The 17,234-nt window shown below is 43.6% G+C and overlaps 1 protein-coding gene across 1 annotated transcript; it reads right to left on the bottom strand.

The window, feature by feature from the left end:
• Positions 1 to 4,439: 4,439 nt before the first annotated feature.
• On the bottom strand, positions 4,440 to 8,956 carry LOC108829821 (uncharacterized). Its single transcript, XM_056998475.1, is given in 6 exon segments — positions 4,440 to 5,054; positions 5,559 to 5,731; positions 5,899 to 6,093; positions 6,096 to 6,493; positions 6,495 to 7,758; positions 7,972 to 8,956. Coding segments are annotated over 6 exon segments (3,630 nt in total).
• Positions 8,957 to 17,234: the final 8,278 nt, after the last annotated feature.

Here is a 17,234-nt window from a genome sequence, read left to right on the forward strand (position 1 = left end):
TCGATCGCTACAACGATGGTTGTGTCGATCGATGGTAATTCTAGCAAGCATTATCGATTTGGTTGAACACGTTCTCTAATGATCTAGACCACCTTTCGCATGAGTCTAGTCAGTTAGATCACTATAGTTTATTTCGGGGTACTGAGAGTATACAGTTGGTTATCTCTTCAATCCTAAGATCTAGATTTAAGGGCGATCAATCCTAAATCTAGTATTAAGAACAACCAAGTGAAAGAACTATTTTAACAACCCTAATAGACATCACAATCTCATCACATGATTCACCCTTATGAGAAACCTAAATCTAACAATTAGGTTTACTCAGACATATTCATGAGAGACAAGATCATGATGGTTTGAATAAAACTTAATATGAAATAAGGAACACAAAGAGTAGTGAGTAAGATAAAAAGGGAGTTCAAGATCTTCTCTGTTTTGCAGTCTCAGATCTATCTTTCCAACTCTAGCTCTTCTCCTAAGGTAGCCAAATTGCTTCTCTTCTCCAATAGGTCTCTAGGCAAGTCTGCCTCTAAAATGATACAAAACCCTAGCATATAAAGCCTAACAGGCGGCCAGGGACTAAATGTGTAAATAGCACATTTTGTGATACACGAAAATCTTCTAAGTCGTAGTCCATCGAATGGTTAAATATCGATCGACACTCTTCCATCACTGTCGATCGATAGTAAGTGACTCTAATCGCCCGACCTCGCATGATTCCTATCGGTCGATTCTTCATTCGTGAAAATACTCCAAAATGCCTTAAAAGTATTGCTTTCTTCAATTAAGTACCTGTGCCTGAAAATACTCTAAAATACTTTGAAAACGAAGTAAATATGATTGAAAACTCTTATATACCATGGTTAAAAACGGGTGAAATTCATGGTATATCAACTCCCCCAGACTTACTCCTTTGCTTGTCCTCAAGCAAAGCAATTAGTAGTCTCTCCGAAGGAGGTTTAAAAACAACATGACTCTTATTTTTGAAAACTTAAAAATTCTCACTTCCTTGTCATGAGAATCTAAACGGTCTCAACCACAAATGCACATTTATACCTTATCCTAGTCTAGCAACCAAATTCATCTATCCAACAACTTAGCAGATCTTGTCTAAAATTCTCCTCTACTAGCCTTATTTCTTAGCATAAAATAAAAGTGCGTGCTTTACCTTGGGGATATCGATCAAAGGACACATGGATTTAACTCAAACAAGTTTCCTGAGCAGGTAGTCTTCTCTGATCCCTTTCTCCCCTCATCTCTCTTCTCTGGATCTCTTATTAGTTTCAATTTCAATAGGTTTCGATGCCACAAAGGTCATACATTTTGATAAAGTGTAGCGAATAATGGGGTCTCAGGTAATTTACCTATCCTTCGTTTCCACAATGTGTGATCATCCTCAAGATTTAGAATAATGGGGTCGTAGGTAATTTACCTATCCCTCTGCCTCTCAAGAAGTCATTTCAATCTTTTATAACATAAACTTAGATCTCGAGATGCCGAAGAGAGAGAAGGAAGGGAACCAGAATTGCACAGACTTGTACCTTTTCAGTCATGTAGGAGAGTTCTGATCCGATGTATACCAAGCCCCAAGACAAGCTAAAATAGTCAGTATTAGGTTGGAGGCTAGCTTCGGTTCCTTTAAACAATCTGGGCAAGTGTGGCTAACTGACAGGTTGATCCACTTTGGTATCTCTAGTGCAATCTGTGGTAAATAAGTCTAGAGTAACGCCAAAGAACGGTTTAGAAAATCATAAGTATATATTTTTTTTTTGACTCGAAAAATGATTTTAACTTTTGGAAAATAAAATAGAAAATAGGTTGGTTTATATGATAAAAATAGATGATGATTGATAAATGTTAGTAACATTCCCCCCCAGACTTAAATTACACCGTCTCGGTGTAATAATAAGAGGGAAGAACAAAGATATGAAAAGTTAGAAATGGAGATAATGAAGCAAAGTGTTGTACCTTTCTGTCTTTCCTGGCGATCGACGTACCATAGACGGTATCGATCGACAGTATCAGACAGAATGTGTGATAATGTGTTAGCACGGGACTCACTCACTCATCTAGCTTGACTCTCAAGTTAGCTCTGTTGTCAGTCCAAACACAAAGAAAATTAAACAAACGAAATAGTTCAAAAGCATAAAACATAGATAAGTTAAAAAAAAACATAAATCCTGCAATTCCGAAACATAAACATAAAAATAAAAAGTCTGAAAGATAAAGAGAGAAGGTAAGAAGGCTAGTTGGTGGCCTCCTCGTCCTCCTCCTGCTGGTACTGGTGAGATGGTCCTGGGTCTGATGCTCTGACACTCCTCCTGCTCGCACATGGTGGTCGCGTGACTCGAGCCCAGATGGCTCGTAGGGCACTCATGACCGTCCTCTGAAAGTCTGCCTCAGGCATCGGGACGTCTGGTATGTCCGGGAAGTCAGGAAGGGGAGCTGAGGGAGCTGCCTGCGATCCTCCAACACCACGCTCCATTGGTTCCTGGCGAGAATCGGTGGTGAGCTCCTGTAAGAACTCATCGTCAGGCCTGAACTGGATCCTCTCGACCTGCTGGTCGAAATCAGTGAGTGATCTGTGCGGGAGCTGAAGCAGACGGAAGCGGCGGTCCATCCTGAAAAACCAGATAAGGCTCTCCTTGAGCCAGACGCAGTGCATCAGGTGCTGCTCGTCCATGAAGAGATGGCGGCGGTCTGCGGTACTCCTGTCCAGACGGACACCACAGAACTCAAAGATCGGTGTGAGAAGACTACCCACACTCTCCTTCTTCCTGCCCGAACCCGTGAAGGGTTTCTTCTTCAGTGAGATCAGATGCTCGGCGAAGAGAGCTCCAAGGTTGGGGACCACTAGTCCCGCAGTGTCGAGGTGAGAGAGATCGACCAGTCTGTTCACTGCTGGGAAGAGCAGTGAGAGATCATGTAGGCGCACCTTGTTGGGCTCCATCTTGCACAACAGAGTGTTGGCAATAGCCCGTAGGAAGTACCGTAGGGTCGGGTGACGTCAGTGCCTATGATCTTCCAGAAGCCGCTCGCACCAGGGAGAGGTGAGAACCTGCAAGATGTCGCATCCTCCTCGAAACCGTAAATGCGGCAGAGCTGGGGGATGCTGATCGAGTATCTTTTCCCTCGAGCAAAGAAAGAGAGAACCCCGTCGCCTGCTACTTTAGGACCGTCATGGCGGTAGGTGAGGCGGACAGAGGCCATGAACTGGCGGACCAACGGAACGTGGAGGTCGTAGGCGTGTGTGGCTATGGTGCCCAACCCGAGCTGAGCAATCATCCCGTACAGATCATCCTGGATCCGCATCTTGTGTGTGACCTCCGGGTCAATGAAACGTGTAGGCTCGATGTCGACATCCATCCAGGCATTGTAGTGCAGGCTGTCGAAGTCGTCCCACTGCTCTGTGAGTGTCTATCGGTACACTCTCTGCTGGAGACGACTGCCCTCGGGTCTGAAAAGTCGCGACCCTCCCTGTAAGCGATGGGGGTCTTGTCCCGATGTGGCCATGGAGGCCTTTCGTCGTCTCTCGGACCGCGGGGTTGCTGGCTGTTTGATGGGCCAGCGGGATCACTCCTCCTCTTCGTCCTCCTCTCTCTCTCAGTGTCCGAATCTGTACTCATCTGAAAAGAAAAGTGAAACAAGGAAATTAGCATTGATTCGGGAAAGAGAGTAATATCGACCGATGCACACTCGTGTGTGTCGATCGATAGATCAAATCTGTGTTCATCCTAGAATCGGAAATCGATCGACATGACAAAGTCTGTGTCGATCGATGGCGACTCGCGAAACCTGCAATTTCAACAGTCCATGCGAAAACGAATTGAAAGAGAGGATTGGAGCATAACAAACTATCCTAGCAACTAGATAATCGATTCAAACATCTAAAACGCCCTAGAATTGCACCAAATCGACCTGATTTTCCCCAATTCAAAACCCAAACCCTAGGGTTCCAATCGAAAGAGAAATTCGGATTAATACCTTAGATAATGAGAGAAATGCGAATGAAAACAGATGGAGGGCTTGAAATCGAGTGGTTTTGGGCAAAGATTGAATGGAAATCGTCAAGAATCGAGAGAGAAAAGGGAGTTTTTAGAATTCAGCTAGGGTTTGCGAAATAAGGAAAGAGGAGGCGGATGTCGAGTTAAATGAGAAGTTGCCTCGACATCCCCGTGTCGATCGATACAACATTCGTGCCATCGATCGATTTAATGCATATGTAAAAATGAATGCGATAGAGATAATCTAAATGTGACTAGCTAATAATAAAAATTTCTAACTAGATGAAATAAATGAAAATGAAATGAAGATTGAAAATAAAAGTTAAAATAGGGATAAAAATATTAAATGAAAAATATAAAAGTCAAAAGAAAAATGGGTTGCCTCTCATTCAGCGCTTCGTTTAAAGTCTTTAGCTCGACTTAAGGTAACTGTTTTTAGTTATCACCGGGTAGTAACAGCGAAAGGGGCTTTATATCTGGTGGTTTTGCCCAATAATGCTTTACTCGCTGCCCAATTACTGTAAACTCGTCGCCTTCTTCACTAACGATCGTTAGTGCTCCGGAAGGTTTTACTTCCTTAATTGTAAAAGGTCCTGACCAACGAGATTTTAGTTTTCCAGGGAAAATGTTTAATCTGGAGTTATATAAGAGAACTTGATCATTCAGTTCAAAGCGTCTAGATAGGATATTCTTATCGTGATAAGCTTTTGTTCGTTCCTTATATAACTTCGAATTTTCATATGCCAAATGTCGAATTTCATCGAGCTCGTTGAGCTGAATTAGTCGTCTCTCGGCAGCTGGCTTAATATCAAAATTTAACAATTTGGTTGCCCAGGCTGCTTTGTGCTCCAGTTCAACTGGTAAATGGCATGATTTTCCGTACAGCAAGTGAAAGGGTGTCGTGCCCAGTGGTGTTTTATAGGCGGTCCGATATGCCCATAAGGCATTGTTCAATTTGCGAGACCAATCTTTCCTATCTATTCGGACAGTCTTTTCCAAGATTTCCTTGATTTGTCGGTTCGACACTTCCACTTGTCCACTTGTTTGTGGGTGATAGGGTGTAGCTACTCGATGGTGGACACCATGTTTCTCAAGCAATCTGTCGAAAACTTTGTTTATGAAATGTGATCCACCGTCACTAATGACTATTCTTGGAACTCCAAATCTTGGGAAAATGATGCTCTTGAAAAGTTTGATAACTACGGACGCATCATTTGTAGGAGAAGCTACTGCCTCAACCCATTTTGAGACGTAGTCTACAGCGACTAGGATATATTTGTTGCCATAAGAAGATGGGAAAGGACCCATAAAATCTATTCCCCAACAGTCGAAGACCTCGACTTCCAAGATAAATTTTTGTTCCATCTCATGTCTCTTGCTTATTTTTCCTCTCCGCTGACATCTGTCACATCGTGCTATATGAGCATGAACATCGCGAAATGTTGTTGGCCACCAAAATCCTGCTTGGAGAATTTTGGAAACTGTTTTAAAAGTGGCGAAGTGTCCTGCGTAACCAGAGCTATGGCATTGGTAGATAATGTTTGGAATTTCAATTTCAGAGACACATCTTCTATATATGCCGTCAGTACAGTGTTTGTAGAGATAGGGCTCATCCCAGTGGTATCTCTGAACTTCACGAAAAAATTTCTTTCGTTCATAGCCTTTTAAGTTTTCTGGTTCAAAATCAGCGGCTAAATAGTTGACTATATCAGCATACCAAGGTCGATCTGTGATTTTCCGTCCAAAGCATTACAAGCGAAATTAACTGGTATGTCAATAAGTTCTGTTGATGTTCTGTCGCTGATGGATATGATTCATCTCTCATCAGTAATGTCGGTTGTCGATTCGCCATTTGATTCGTCCAGCAATCCGTCAGATAGGAGCGATATGTGACCGATGAATGACGTGTCCAAAAGAGCTATATTTTCTGTAGGAAAGAAATCATCTATAGGGACTTTATCCTCAACTCGAATCCTGGAAAGGTGATCAGCGACACCGTTGTCTACTCTTCTTTTATCCTTAATCTCTATATCGAACTCTTGGAGTAACATGATCCATCTTATTAGTCTTGGTTTAGCATCTTTTTCTGCATTAAGTATTTGATGGCAGCATGATCAGTGTGGACTATAACATGTGCTCCAACTAAGTATTGGCGGAATTTTTCGAAGGCATAAACCACTGCTAGCAACTCTTTTTCCGTGGTAGAGTAATTCCGTTGCGCTTCGTCGAGTGTGCGACTCGCATAGTATATAGCGTGTAGCTTCTTATCTTTTTGTTGTCCTAAAACTGCTCCAACTGCGAAATCACTCGCATCACACATAATCTCGAAAGGGAGATTCCAATCGGGTGGTTGTACGACTGGGGCAGTTATAAGAGACTTCTTCAGCGCTTCGAAGGCTTCCTTCCATTCTGGCGTAAAATCGAATTTAATTTCTTTGCACAAAAGATTGTTTAGGGGTCTAGCAATTTTACTGAAATCTTGTATGAACTCTGTAAAATCCATCATGTCCAAGGAAGCTTCGTATGTCTCTAACGTTTGTGGGTGCTGGTAGACCAGTCATTACTTCAATTTTGGCTCTATCTACTTCTATTCCTGCTGCGGAGACTTTGTGTCCCAGGACTATACCATCGTTCACCATGAAATGGCATTTTTCCCAATTTAGGACAAGATTCTTTTCTTCACATCTTTCCAATACCTTGCACAGGTTGTCTAAGCAATCCTTAAAACTTGATCCGTAAACTGAAAAATCATCCATGAAAACTTCCATGAAATCTTCGATCATATCCGTGAATATTGACATCATGCATCGTTGGAAAGTGGCTGGTGCATTACATAGTCCAAATGGCATTCTACGGTATGCAAATGTTCCGTAAGGGCAAGTAAAAATTGTCTTTTCTTGATCTTCAGAATGTATCGGTATTTGGAAAAATCCCGAATATCCGTCAAGAAAACAATAATATTTATGGTTAGCCAGTCTTTCGAGCAGTTGATCGATGAAAGGTAAAAGAAAATGGTCTTTTCTTGTAGCAGTATTCAGTTTCCTATAATCAATACACATTCGATGTCCAGTGACAGTGCGTGTGGGGATGAGTTCATCTTTATCGTTTTTAACCACCGTGATCCCTCCTTTCTTTGGTACAACATGCACAGGGCTTACCCATTTACTATCTGAGATAGGATATATAACTCCTGCATCCAGAAGTTTAATTATCTCCTTTTTCACTACCTCTTTTAGGTTTGAGTTGAGTCTTCTTTGCTGTTCTATAGACTTTTTTGCATCTTCTTCGAGGTGGATGCGGTGCATGCAAAGATCAGGGGCTATTCCGGGAATATCATCAAGAGAATACCCGATCGCTCTCCGATATTTGCGCAGCTTGTTTAAAAGTAGTGCAAGCTCTCCGTTCGTGAGATTAGCGTTAACAATGACAGGGTATGATTTATCGTAAAGGAATGCATACTTCAGGCCAGCTAGAAGTGGTTTCAGTTCCACTTTGGGTGCTTTTTCTTTAGTCCACTTGGCCGATGAAGAAAATGAACGATCAATAGTTTCCCTAAGGAATTTATCCGTAATGATTTCAGAATCATCATCTTCTTCAATTGTATCTCCGATACTTTCGTCCATAAGATTCGAATAATCTTCTGTTCTGCTATCTACATTCAGAATTTCTTGTTCATCATGAGTGAATGTATCTTCTGACAAATTTGTAGCACATATATCCGTAAGGTACTCTTTTTCCAGCTCAGAATCTTCTTCTGTGTAAAAGGCATGATCGTCTATCAGAGGACGTTTTAATAGTTTTTCTATGTCGAAGTTCATTGATATATCTCCGACATTTAAATCAATTTTTCCTCCTTGACAATCTATTATTGCTCCTGCTGTAGCTAAAAAGGGCTGTCCCAATATAAGGGGGTCTTTCGGCACTTGTTTATACTTTAGTACGACAAAATCTGCTGGTATAAAGCAACCATCAATTCTGACTGGCACATCCACTAGGATTCCCTTAGGTACCCTAATAGAGCGATCAGCTAGAACTAATGTGATAGGCGTTGGAATAAATACATCATAACCTAGTGAAACTGCTACAGAGTGTGGCATGAGGTTTACACTAGAGCCAAGATCACAGAGAGAACGAGGGAAACGTGCGTTTTGTATCTTACAATCTAGGACGAAACTACCAGGGTCAGACCTTTTAATTGAAGTCCCTCCTTGTATTATCGCACTTACTTCCTCTGATACTAGCATGACGCTTTGTTCTCCACTTGAGGATATCATATCTTTCATGTACTTTTTCACCGAAGGGGCTATCTTAAGAGCGTCACTGAGGGACGTCTCGAAATAGATTTTATCGAAAGCCTTTTTGCAGATTGCATGCTCTAATGCTTTCTTAGTTTGCGGTTTGTTTGGAGGAAAAGGGGGAGGAGCTCTATAGACTCTTTCAATCCCGGTAGATTGTGTATTGCTACTGCTGGTGCCAGACGGTCGATCGTTTTCCTTCCCAGAGGATCGATCGATATGCCGTTCGTCTAGATGGTCGATTTCGTCTTCGGCATCGGGATTCTCCTTATCCAGATCCATAGTTTTCCCCTTATTCTTTTCATTTGAAGAATTTTTCCTATGTTCTGATGATTCTGAGTCGGAGTCGTTATCAAGCAGTTTTATAGTGTTGGAATTGCTTTTTCCCGCGTTATCGATGAGTTTTTTATTTCTGACGTCTTCTCTGGAATTCGTTTCAAGGTGTTTTCCACTTCGTAGCATCACAGCATATGCCTGGCGTTTTGCTTCAGGATTAGCATCGGTCCTTCCAGGAAGACGACCCGTCTCTCTTTTCAGAGTTGTTGCAAGGTTAGCAATTTTGTCTTCCATTCCCCGTAGATGTTCAATTAGAGAATCCATTTTCTGATTTAGCTCTCTGTAAACACTGTTTACTTTCCCGTTGAATTCGAATTTCATTTTACGGTTTCCTGTAAGAGCTTGCTTAAGATTGTATTTTTCTCTTCCAGTACGAGACTGTATACAGATTTCATAGTCTCGTGTAAAGCTGTCGACGTTAAATACAGAATGAGGATCAGTATCATCTAATCCTTCTATAAAATCGAACTCGTCATCTGATATAGGAAGAGTTTTAGGGAAGTACGGGTATAGATTAGGTAGATTTTGATCTGTCAGAAGAGAATGAAGTGAATTTATGGAATTTTTTATTTCAGCTAACTCAGTATTTTCTATTGAGACTGTTTTTTTTCTTTCTCCTTTTCTTCATCCATCTCTTCAGAGGACCTTCCTCTCGCCATGGTTTCGATTAGACGTCTTGCTTCCATAGGATTGCTTCCATAGGATTTAAGACATATTTGTCCAGCATTATTTTAATACTATTTAATCTATTGGTAATCCTTGAGTCTCTGTGGATTCGATCCCTAAGTATTACAATTGAACCTCTTATTTGAGAGAGTAATTCACTCCTTAGGGTAATTTGAGTGATATTGCAGAACTTCATCAACATCAAATTTGATATCACTCAAATTACCCTAAGGAGTGAATTACTCTCTCAAATAAGAGGTTCAATTGTAATACTTAGGGATCGAATCCACAGAGACTCAAGGCTTACCAATAGATTAAATAGTATTAAAATAATGCTGACAAATATGTCTTAAATAGTAAAATTAAATGGTGAGCAAGGCAGTTGCTCGATTGATTTGATTTGAGGTTGTTAACATAAGGAAAGGTAGCTAGATTTAAGTATTATCTCAGGTGTGACAAGTTTGCAAGTTAATTAGGGTTTTTAAGTATTCATAGTTCTGAACTCAAACTTTTAGTTTAATCAAATGATTAACTACGCTTGGATCTCGGGTCATCAACTCTCGTTCGATGATCATAAGAAAGTGTCGATCGATAATTCAATGGAACATCGATCGATGCACCTTTCACAATATCGACCGATACAACCCTATTTGCGTCAATCGATATTGCTTCCAGCGAGCCTTAAGATCAGGTTTGATGGGTTCTCTAATCTAACTAGGAACAACTCTCGTTTGTTCTCAGTCAGATTAGAACACACTAGTTTAGTTTTCAGGAAACTGTTAAGTTCTCACTTATCCAAATTAATCCTAAGATCTAGGTTAAGGATGACTATACCTAAACAAAGTATTAAGAACAACTAGATGAAAAACTATATTTTAAAACACCCTAACAATGGTTTATTTGCAATACATGAGTCAACCTTATGAGAAACCTAAATCTAACAATGAGACTACTCAAACATATTCAAAAGGAACATTATGATGGTCTGAATAATACTGCAATAGAATAAGTAAGAGAAGAACAAAGTAAAGAAACAGAGTTCAAGATCTTCCCTCTCTCAAGGTGCTCAGATCTCTCTCTCCAATCCTAAGCTTTCTCTCTCTCTAGAATAGTATGAAGCATAGCAGCCAACAATGGCTTAGAAAACAGTAAAATAGGGTTTCTGGTCGACCAAGGGTATAAGGGTAATTTGTGGTTACTTCTGGGGTTCAGTTGGTCATAAAATATACTCAGCCCACATTCTGATGTCCCTGTCAATCGACATGCAGTGTGCTGCATCGATCGACATACAATCCTCTTCTCGACAGCTTCCTCTCGCGAGGCAGACTAGCCACTCTTCAGTAAAACGGGCATAACTTCTGCTACAGGATGTTGATTGACCTCAGACCGGTGGAATTGGAAAGCTAACTCAAAACTCTATCTTGTGTCAAAAAGATGGGCTAAATCCAACGGTGAGAAGGTCTCCATCGAGAGCTAAACCTCTGAAGCGTCTGTGCAGTTCTTGCACTGCGAAAGACTACAAAAAGCACCAAAATCACCATATATCTTCAAATCGTTCCTGAACCTGTAAATACCTAAATAGACTCCATAACATAGTAAATAGTAATATAAAACACTTATATACCATGGGTAAAAATAGGTAAAATCCATGGTATATCAACTCCCCCAGACTTACCCTTTTGCTTGTCCTCAAGCAAAACAAACCGGGCAGTCTCTCTGAAAGAGGTTTGAAAAACAGCAGGGACTCAAAGGATTTTAAAAACTCAGTTCATCATCTCTTTATTAGTGCAAACCAAATCATTAAACATCCTAACCTTAGAAGCACATCATACCATATTCTAGTATAGCAACCAAATTCCACTAGTTCCACAACCTAACAGATCCTGTCTGACAATCCCCTCTACTAAAATCATTTCTTGCATAAAAATAAAAGTGTAGGCTTTACCTTGGGAGTATCGATCAAAGGACACATGGACTCAACTCAAACAAGTTTCTGAACACACAGGTAGTCTTCTCTGATCCCTTTCTCCCCTCATCTCTCTTCTCTGAATCACTTATTAGTTTCAATTTCAACAGATTTTGATGCCAACACAGGTCATCTAGTCTATCTCATTGACATTGCATTTGTAACTCATACATTTTGACAAAGTGTAGCGAATAATGGGGTCTCGGGTAATTTACCTATCCCTCGTTTCCACAATGTGTGATCATCCCTGAGATTTAGAATAATGGGGTCGCAGGAGACACTCCTACCCCTCTGCCTCTCAAGAAATCATTTCAATCTTTTCTTTATAAAACTTAGATCTCGAGATGCCGAAGAGAGAGAAGGAAGGGAACCAGAAAACACACATACTTTTTACCTTCCAGACTTGCAGGATGATTCCGATCCAATGTATACCAAGCCCCAAGACAAGCAAATCAAGTCAGTATTAGATTGGAGGTCAGCTTTGGTTCCTTCAAACAATTTCAGCAAGTGCAAACATAGTTGACAGGTTGATCCACTTTAGTATCTCTAGTACTTCTGCAATCAGTAAGTCTAAGACTGGTCTAAAGAGTGGTTAGATGACAAGTAGTAAATCGATTAAGATTATATCCCTTCTTGACTCAATAAAAACTTTTTGAAAACATTTTAAATAAGACTCATGAAGTAGATAATCGTCAGTAATCCCCCAGACTTAAATTACACTGTCCCCAGTGTAAAACAGCCTGTGGTAGGGTGAAAATCATAAAAGCAATAGCACAAAATTAACAAGTAAGAACGATATACCAGCTCGCTAATGTCGGTGACGATCGACACAATGAAGTGACAATCGATCGTTGAAATGAAGCACTGGCGATCGATATCGAGCTGGTCTCATCAGTCGATGTGCTGAGCAATAGTTTACCTGGATCTTTTTTTTTTTTTAACTAAACTAAAACACAATATCAGTAGAAACTCCCCCAGACTTAAATAACACTAAATGGTGTTATTAAGTCGGAGATTGGTGAGAAATAAACCATAAGTACTCAATTTAACAAGTTAGAATGAAAATACCTGACCAGAAGAGTTGTTGATCGAGTAAATGTGTTGTCATCGGTCTAGGCAGATTTGGTTATGTCGATCGATATCGACTTCTTCTCGTCGGGTCGATATTATGGCAATCGTTTACTCGGGTCCTATTCTAAATAGCTAATCTAAATTATAATTATTAGTACGACCTCCCCCAGACGTAAACACACTGTTACCAGTTGTTATACAGTCTAAGATGTTGGGGTCAAAATCGGTCAAGACGAAATCGATGTCGAAAGTCTCGGAAAAAACATGAAAAATGTTAGAGCAACCTCGAGAGACTATTTGTTAATCGAGAAATCTCGGAAAAATATTGAGTTCGAGATTAATCATCTCGAAATCAACTGCTAGAAACATTTTCTACACAAGGAAAAACCTACGGAAAACTAAAAACGCAAAAAACAACACGCACACGCCGAAGGAACCTGGCAGCCACTCCGGACGTGGCTGGCCCGCCGGGCGGCTAGCCCCGTGCTGGCCGTGGCCGCCGGCAGCTAGCGCCCGTGCTGGCCGTGGCCGCGGAGGCTAGCACCCGTGATGGCCGTGGCCGCCGGGCGGCTAGCCCCGTGCTGCCGTGGCGGCCGGCGGCTAGCGCCTGTGCTGGCCGTGGCCGCGCGCGGCTAGCCCCGTTCTGGCCGTGGCCGCCGGCGGCTAGCGCCCGTGCTGGCCGTGGCCGCCGGGCGGCTAGCCCGTGCTGGCCGTGGCCGCCGGCGGCTAGCGCCCGTGCTGGCCGTGGTCGCCGGGCGGCTAGCCCCGTGCTGGCTCGGGACATCGGACGGCTAGTCTTCGTGCATAAGTTCTAGGCCTCCGGGTCGCCAGAAATCCGTGTTTTGCGACTTTCCGAGATCCCGCAAACAAAACTCCTTTTCCTGCTCCAAGATTCCAAAGAACCCGTAAGACGTCAACGGACAGGAAGACTTCGTATAAAACGGTGATGGTTATCTTAAAACACCATGTGCCTCAGCAATGGATCGAAGATCTTCCGAAAGACTCGACATCCAAGTAGGAGCATTCTTTCAAAGAAATCGTAGAAAACAGCGGAAGACCGGAAGACGGCCCGAAAGGGACCAAACCCGATCGAACAACCCGTTTACGATTTTCTAAAAGGATAGATACGACGGTTTACAATTATCTTCGCATGACAAGATAAATGTTAAACTTCCGAAAAGATAAATGTCAACTTTCCGAAAAGATAAATGTCAACTTTCCCGATAAACGCGAAAGCCGACGAAAATGGAAAAAGTCCAGCCCGCGGCGGACTCAGCCCATCAAGAATAGACCGTCATATGGGAGTATATAAGCAAAGCTAGGAGCAGAGGAAGGGGGATCCGAAAATCAGAAGAAAGAAACCACCCCAGAGCAACTTAGAACTTAGGCTTTTATTTCCTTTTTAGCGAGCTGCGACTCAACTAGGTTAGATCTAGGTTTCGAGACTAGCGACGATCGACAGCTCTTGCGGCCGAGATCTCGACCTGTTGTCCAACGCTCTCCGCAGATTCGGAAATAAGATTCTTTCTTTTTGCTCTCTTTATTTTACGCATTTATTCCCAAACTAGACTCGTATTAACTTTGTCGTGCGTGGCCCAGCAGATAGCCGGGATCCTCGGGGAAAACTAGGTCAACTTAGTTTTCCTACGTTTTAACTTAACTAAAATCGACAGTGCGAATTTCGGTTCCCACAGTTTGGCGCTAGAAGGAGGGGGATTCACGGATTTATCTTTCTCGCAACTACGCACGCCCAGTTAAGCATGTATGCTGACGCGGAAAAAGACAAGCAAACACACGACGGACCAGCCGTCGATGTCAACGCTGAGAAGACTCCTGACGGAAACGTATCGACGGTCACTGCCGAGGCAAACACCGCGATGCTGGACCAGGTGAAAGAACTGTTCGCCACCGCCCAGAAACGGTCGGAAGAACAAGAGAAACTAATGGCTTCACTCGCTAAACAGGTCAACACCTTAACAGCGAAAAGCAAACTCCCGCGCGGATCCACCAAGGTGAGGCGTGTCAGGAGGCTCGACTTCGGAACTTCCGGAGACCAAGAAAAAGATGCCCCGAGAAAATCCCCGGAACTCGTCCCTGACGATACCACTCCGACGGGGCAGAAGAAAACGACGGGCAACCTTCTACCTCCCGCAAGGGACAACGAAGGAGACGACGTCGAAAGAATCAATCTGGATATCAGCGATCAATCGGACCCGTCCGACGAAGACGCCGACCTCCACCACAGAAGGACTCGAAGTCAGTCAGCTCGACTGGCGGCAGCCTTCGAAAAACCCATGACAGAAGAGGAAGAAGACCTCTACTGGTCAGAGCAAGAAAGGTTGGCTGAGGACCAGACTCGGGCCTATCGCAGCCAACGTAGACAAAGGAGCGCGAACGGCGCCAACGAAATCCACGATTTGCGCGAGTACATCGCCAAAACTGCAGCCGAGGTGAAAGCGGTAAAATCGCAGATTCACCACGCGACCAGCACTGCCCCCGAGATCGACCTGCTCCTCGAGGAATCGAGAAAAACTCCGTTCACCTCTCGAATCACGGACGCACGAGTCTCAGATCCTGGGAAAATAAAGCTTCCCACCTACGATGGAACCACAGATCCAAAGGCACATCTGCAGTCTTTCCAGATTGCGATGGCAAGGTCTAAACTTCCGGAGCGGGAAAAGGACATCGGCTGCTGTCTCCTATTCGTCGAGAACCTCAGAGGTGCTGCGCTCGAGTGGTTCTCACACTTGAAAAGAAACTCCATCGGAAGTTTCCGCCAGCTTGCTTCGGCTTTTCTGAAGCAATTCTCCATGTTCATGGACAGGGAAACTTCCGACGTAGACCTTTGGAGTCTAATTCAAAAGGAAGACGAACCGCTCCGCGACTACATAAGGAGGTTCAAACTCGTGATGTCCAGGGTAACAGGCCTCAGCGACAGAGTCGCCATCGACGCCCTGAGGAAAAACCTCTGGTACAAATCGAAATTCCGAAAGTGGATTTCTCTGGAAAGGCCACGCACCATCCAGGACACTCTCCACAAGGCAACGGATTTCATCATCATGGAAGAAGAGATGAAAATCCTAGCGCAAAAGCATGGACCGCCGAAAGCATCCGGCAAGAAGAAAACCTCTCGTAACGACAAGTACGTCCATCACGAAGGGGAAGACGTCCAAGGCGAGCATAACTACGCCGTCAATTCCGAACAAGGAAGGACCGCCGGAAACACTTGGACGCGGAACTCGTACAAGGACAATTCCAGCTGCGAGTTCCATCAGACGAGAGGTCACTCCACCGCCAACTGCAAAGTCCTCGGCGCTAGACTCATTATGAAGCTGCTTGACGGCAAACTAGCAACGGTCAAGAGCATGAAAGACCTGATCCTAGATTCTGACCGTCCGCCAAAGACCGACGGAGCCAATCCCGAGAATAACGCTCCTGGAACTCAATCGGGCGAAAAACGCGAACGGAGACAAGACGGCGAAGGAAACAACAACAACCGCCAAAGGATCAACATGGTCATCGGAGGATCGCATTTTTACCAGGACTCCGTTTCGTCAATCAAAGCCTACGGACGGAAGGCCGAGACAAGCCCCGGATGGTGTCCAGAGGACGACGTTCCCAATCACGCAATCACCTTCGAGGAACAGGATACGACCGGACTCGATAAACCCCACTACGATCCTCTGGTCATCGACTTGGTGATTCAGGATCTCGAAGTCGGCCGCATCCTCATCGACACAGGAAGCACGGTCAATATCATGTTCCGCGACACTCTGCAGAGGATGAAGATACCCCTCGGAGAAGTCATCCCAGAACCAAGACCATTGACTGGATTCTCGGGCGTCACGTCCATGACCCTCGGAAAAATCAGACTCCCGGTCATGGCTAAAGAAGTCACAAAGATCGTCGAATTCGCGGTAGTGGATAACCCGGCTATCTATAACGCCATAATGGGAACTCCTTGGATAAACGCCATGAAGGCAGTCCCGTCCACTTACCACCTCGGCGTCAAGTTTCCAACACCAACTGGAACGGCGGTAATCTGGGGAAGCCAAAAACAGTCGCGACTCTGCTTCCTAGCCGAACATAAACTTCGCAGCAATCGGAACGCCCCAGTAGCTAACCCGAAGCGAACCAAGAAGAACCTGAGTATCTCCGAGAACTCAGCAAAAAACAACTCGGATTTGTCCGAACAGGCCACGACTCAGGACAGCGGGAAAATCCTCGAGTCCATCGCCGAGAAAACGGATGACCTAACTCCCAACGCGACCGCCGACTTAGCCGAAACAGTCAAGGCGCCGGAAATCGTGGAGTAGTAGCAACCGCGACAGGAACAGAACTACGAGATGGCTTGATCCTCGCAAGAGGTACGTAGGCAGCTCGTCGCAACCCGACGAGTTCAGCTATCCCCTCACCAAAAAGGGGGGGGAGATGGGAACAAACATCCTTGTACTCCCGCAAAAATACTTTTCACATGTACTCTACCTTATAAAGTTTTTTAATTCAAATGCTTACTCAACGCATAAACATTACGGAAAACGAAAAATCATATCTTTGAGGAACGCGAGACGTCGTTAGTTCTCGAAAGGTCTTGATTCTCCATTCTCCTCCAAACAGTCCATCGCGACTCTAAAAAAAACTCTATCAAACAGTCTGTCCGCGACTATAAAATTCATTTCCGTCGATTGGCCCCGACGGAAAAACACAGAAACGTTTCACTCAATCAAATTCATAGTCTGGCTTCTAACGAAGTCCTCTTGCATCCGACAAATATAACATAGCGCGCTATACAAAAATCCAATTTTGGTTAGCTCTTCGTAAAGGAAGTAGCTCGACTCGTATCCAAACGAATCATATAAGCGATAAGCACTTCGCAGATTCTAAACGGTACGAGTC

This window comes from Raphanus sativus, unplaced genomic scaffold (assembly GCF_000801105.2).
Source record: "Raphanus sativus cultivar WK10039 unplaced genomic scaffold, ASM80110v3 Scaffold1219, whole genome shotgun sequence".
In the NCBI taxonomy this organism is placed as follows: domain Eukaryota; kingdom Viridiplantae; phylum Streptophyta; class Magnoliopsida; order Brassicales; family Brassicaceae; genus Raphanus; species Raphanus sativus.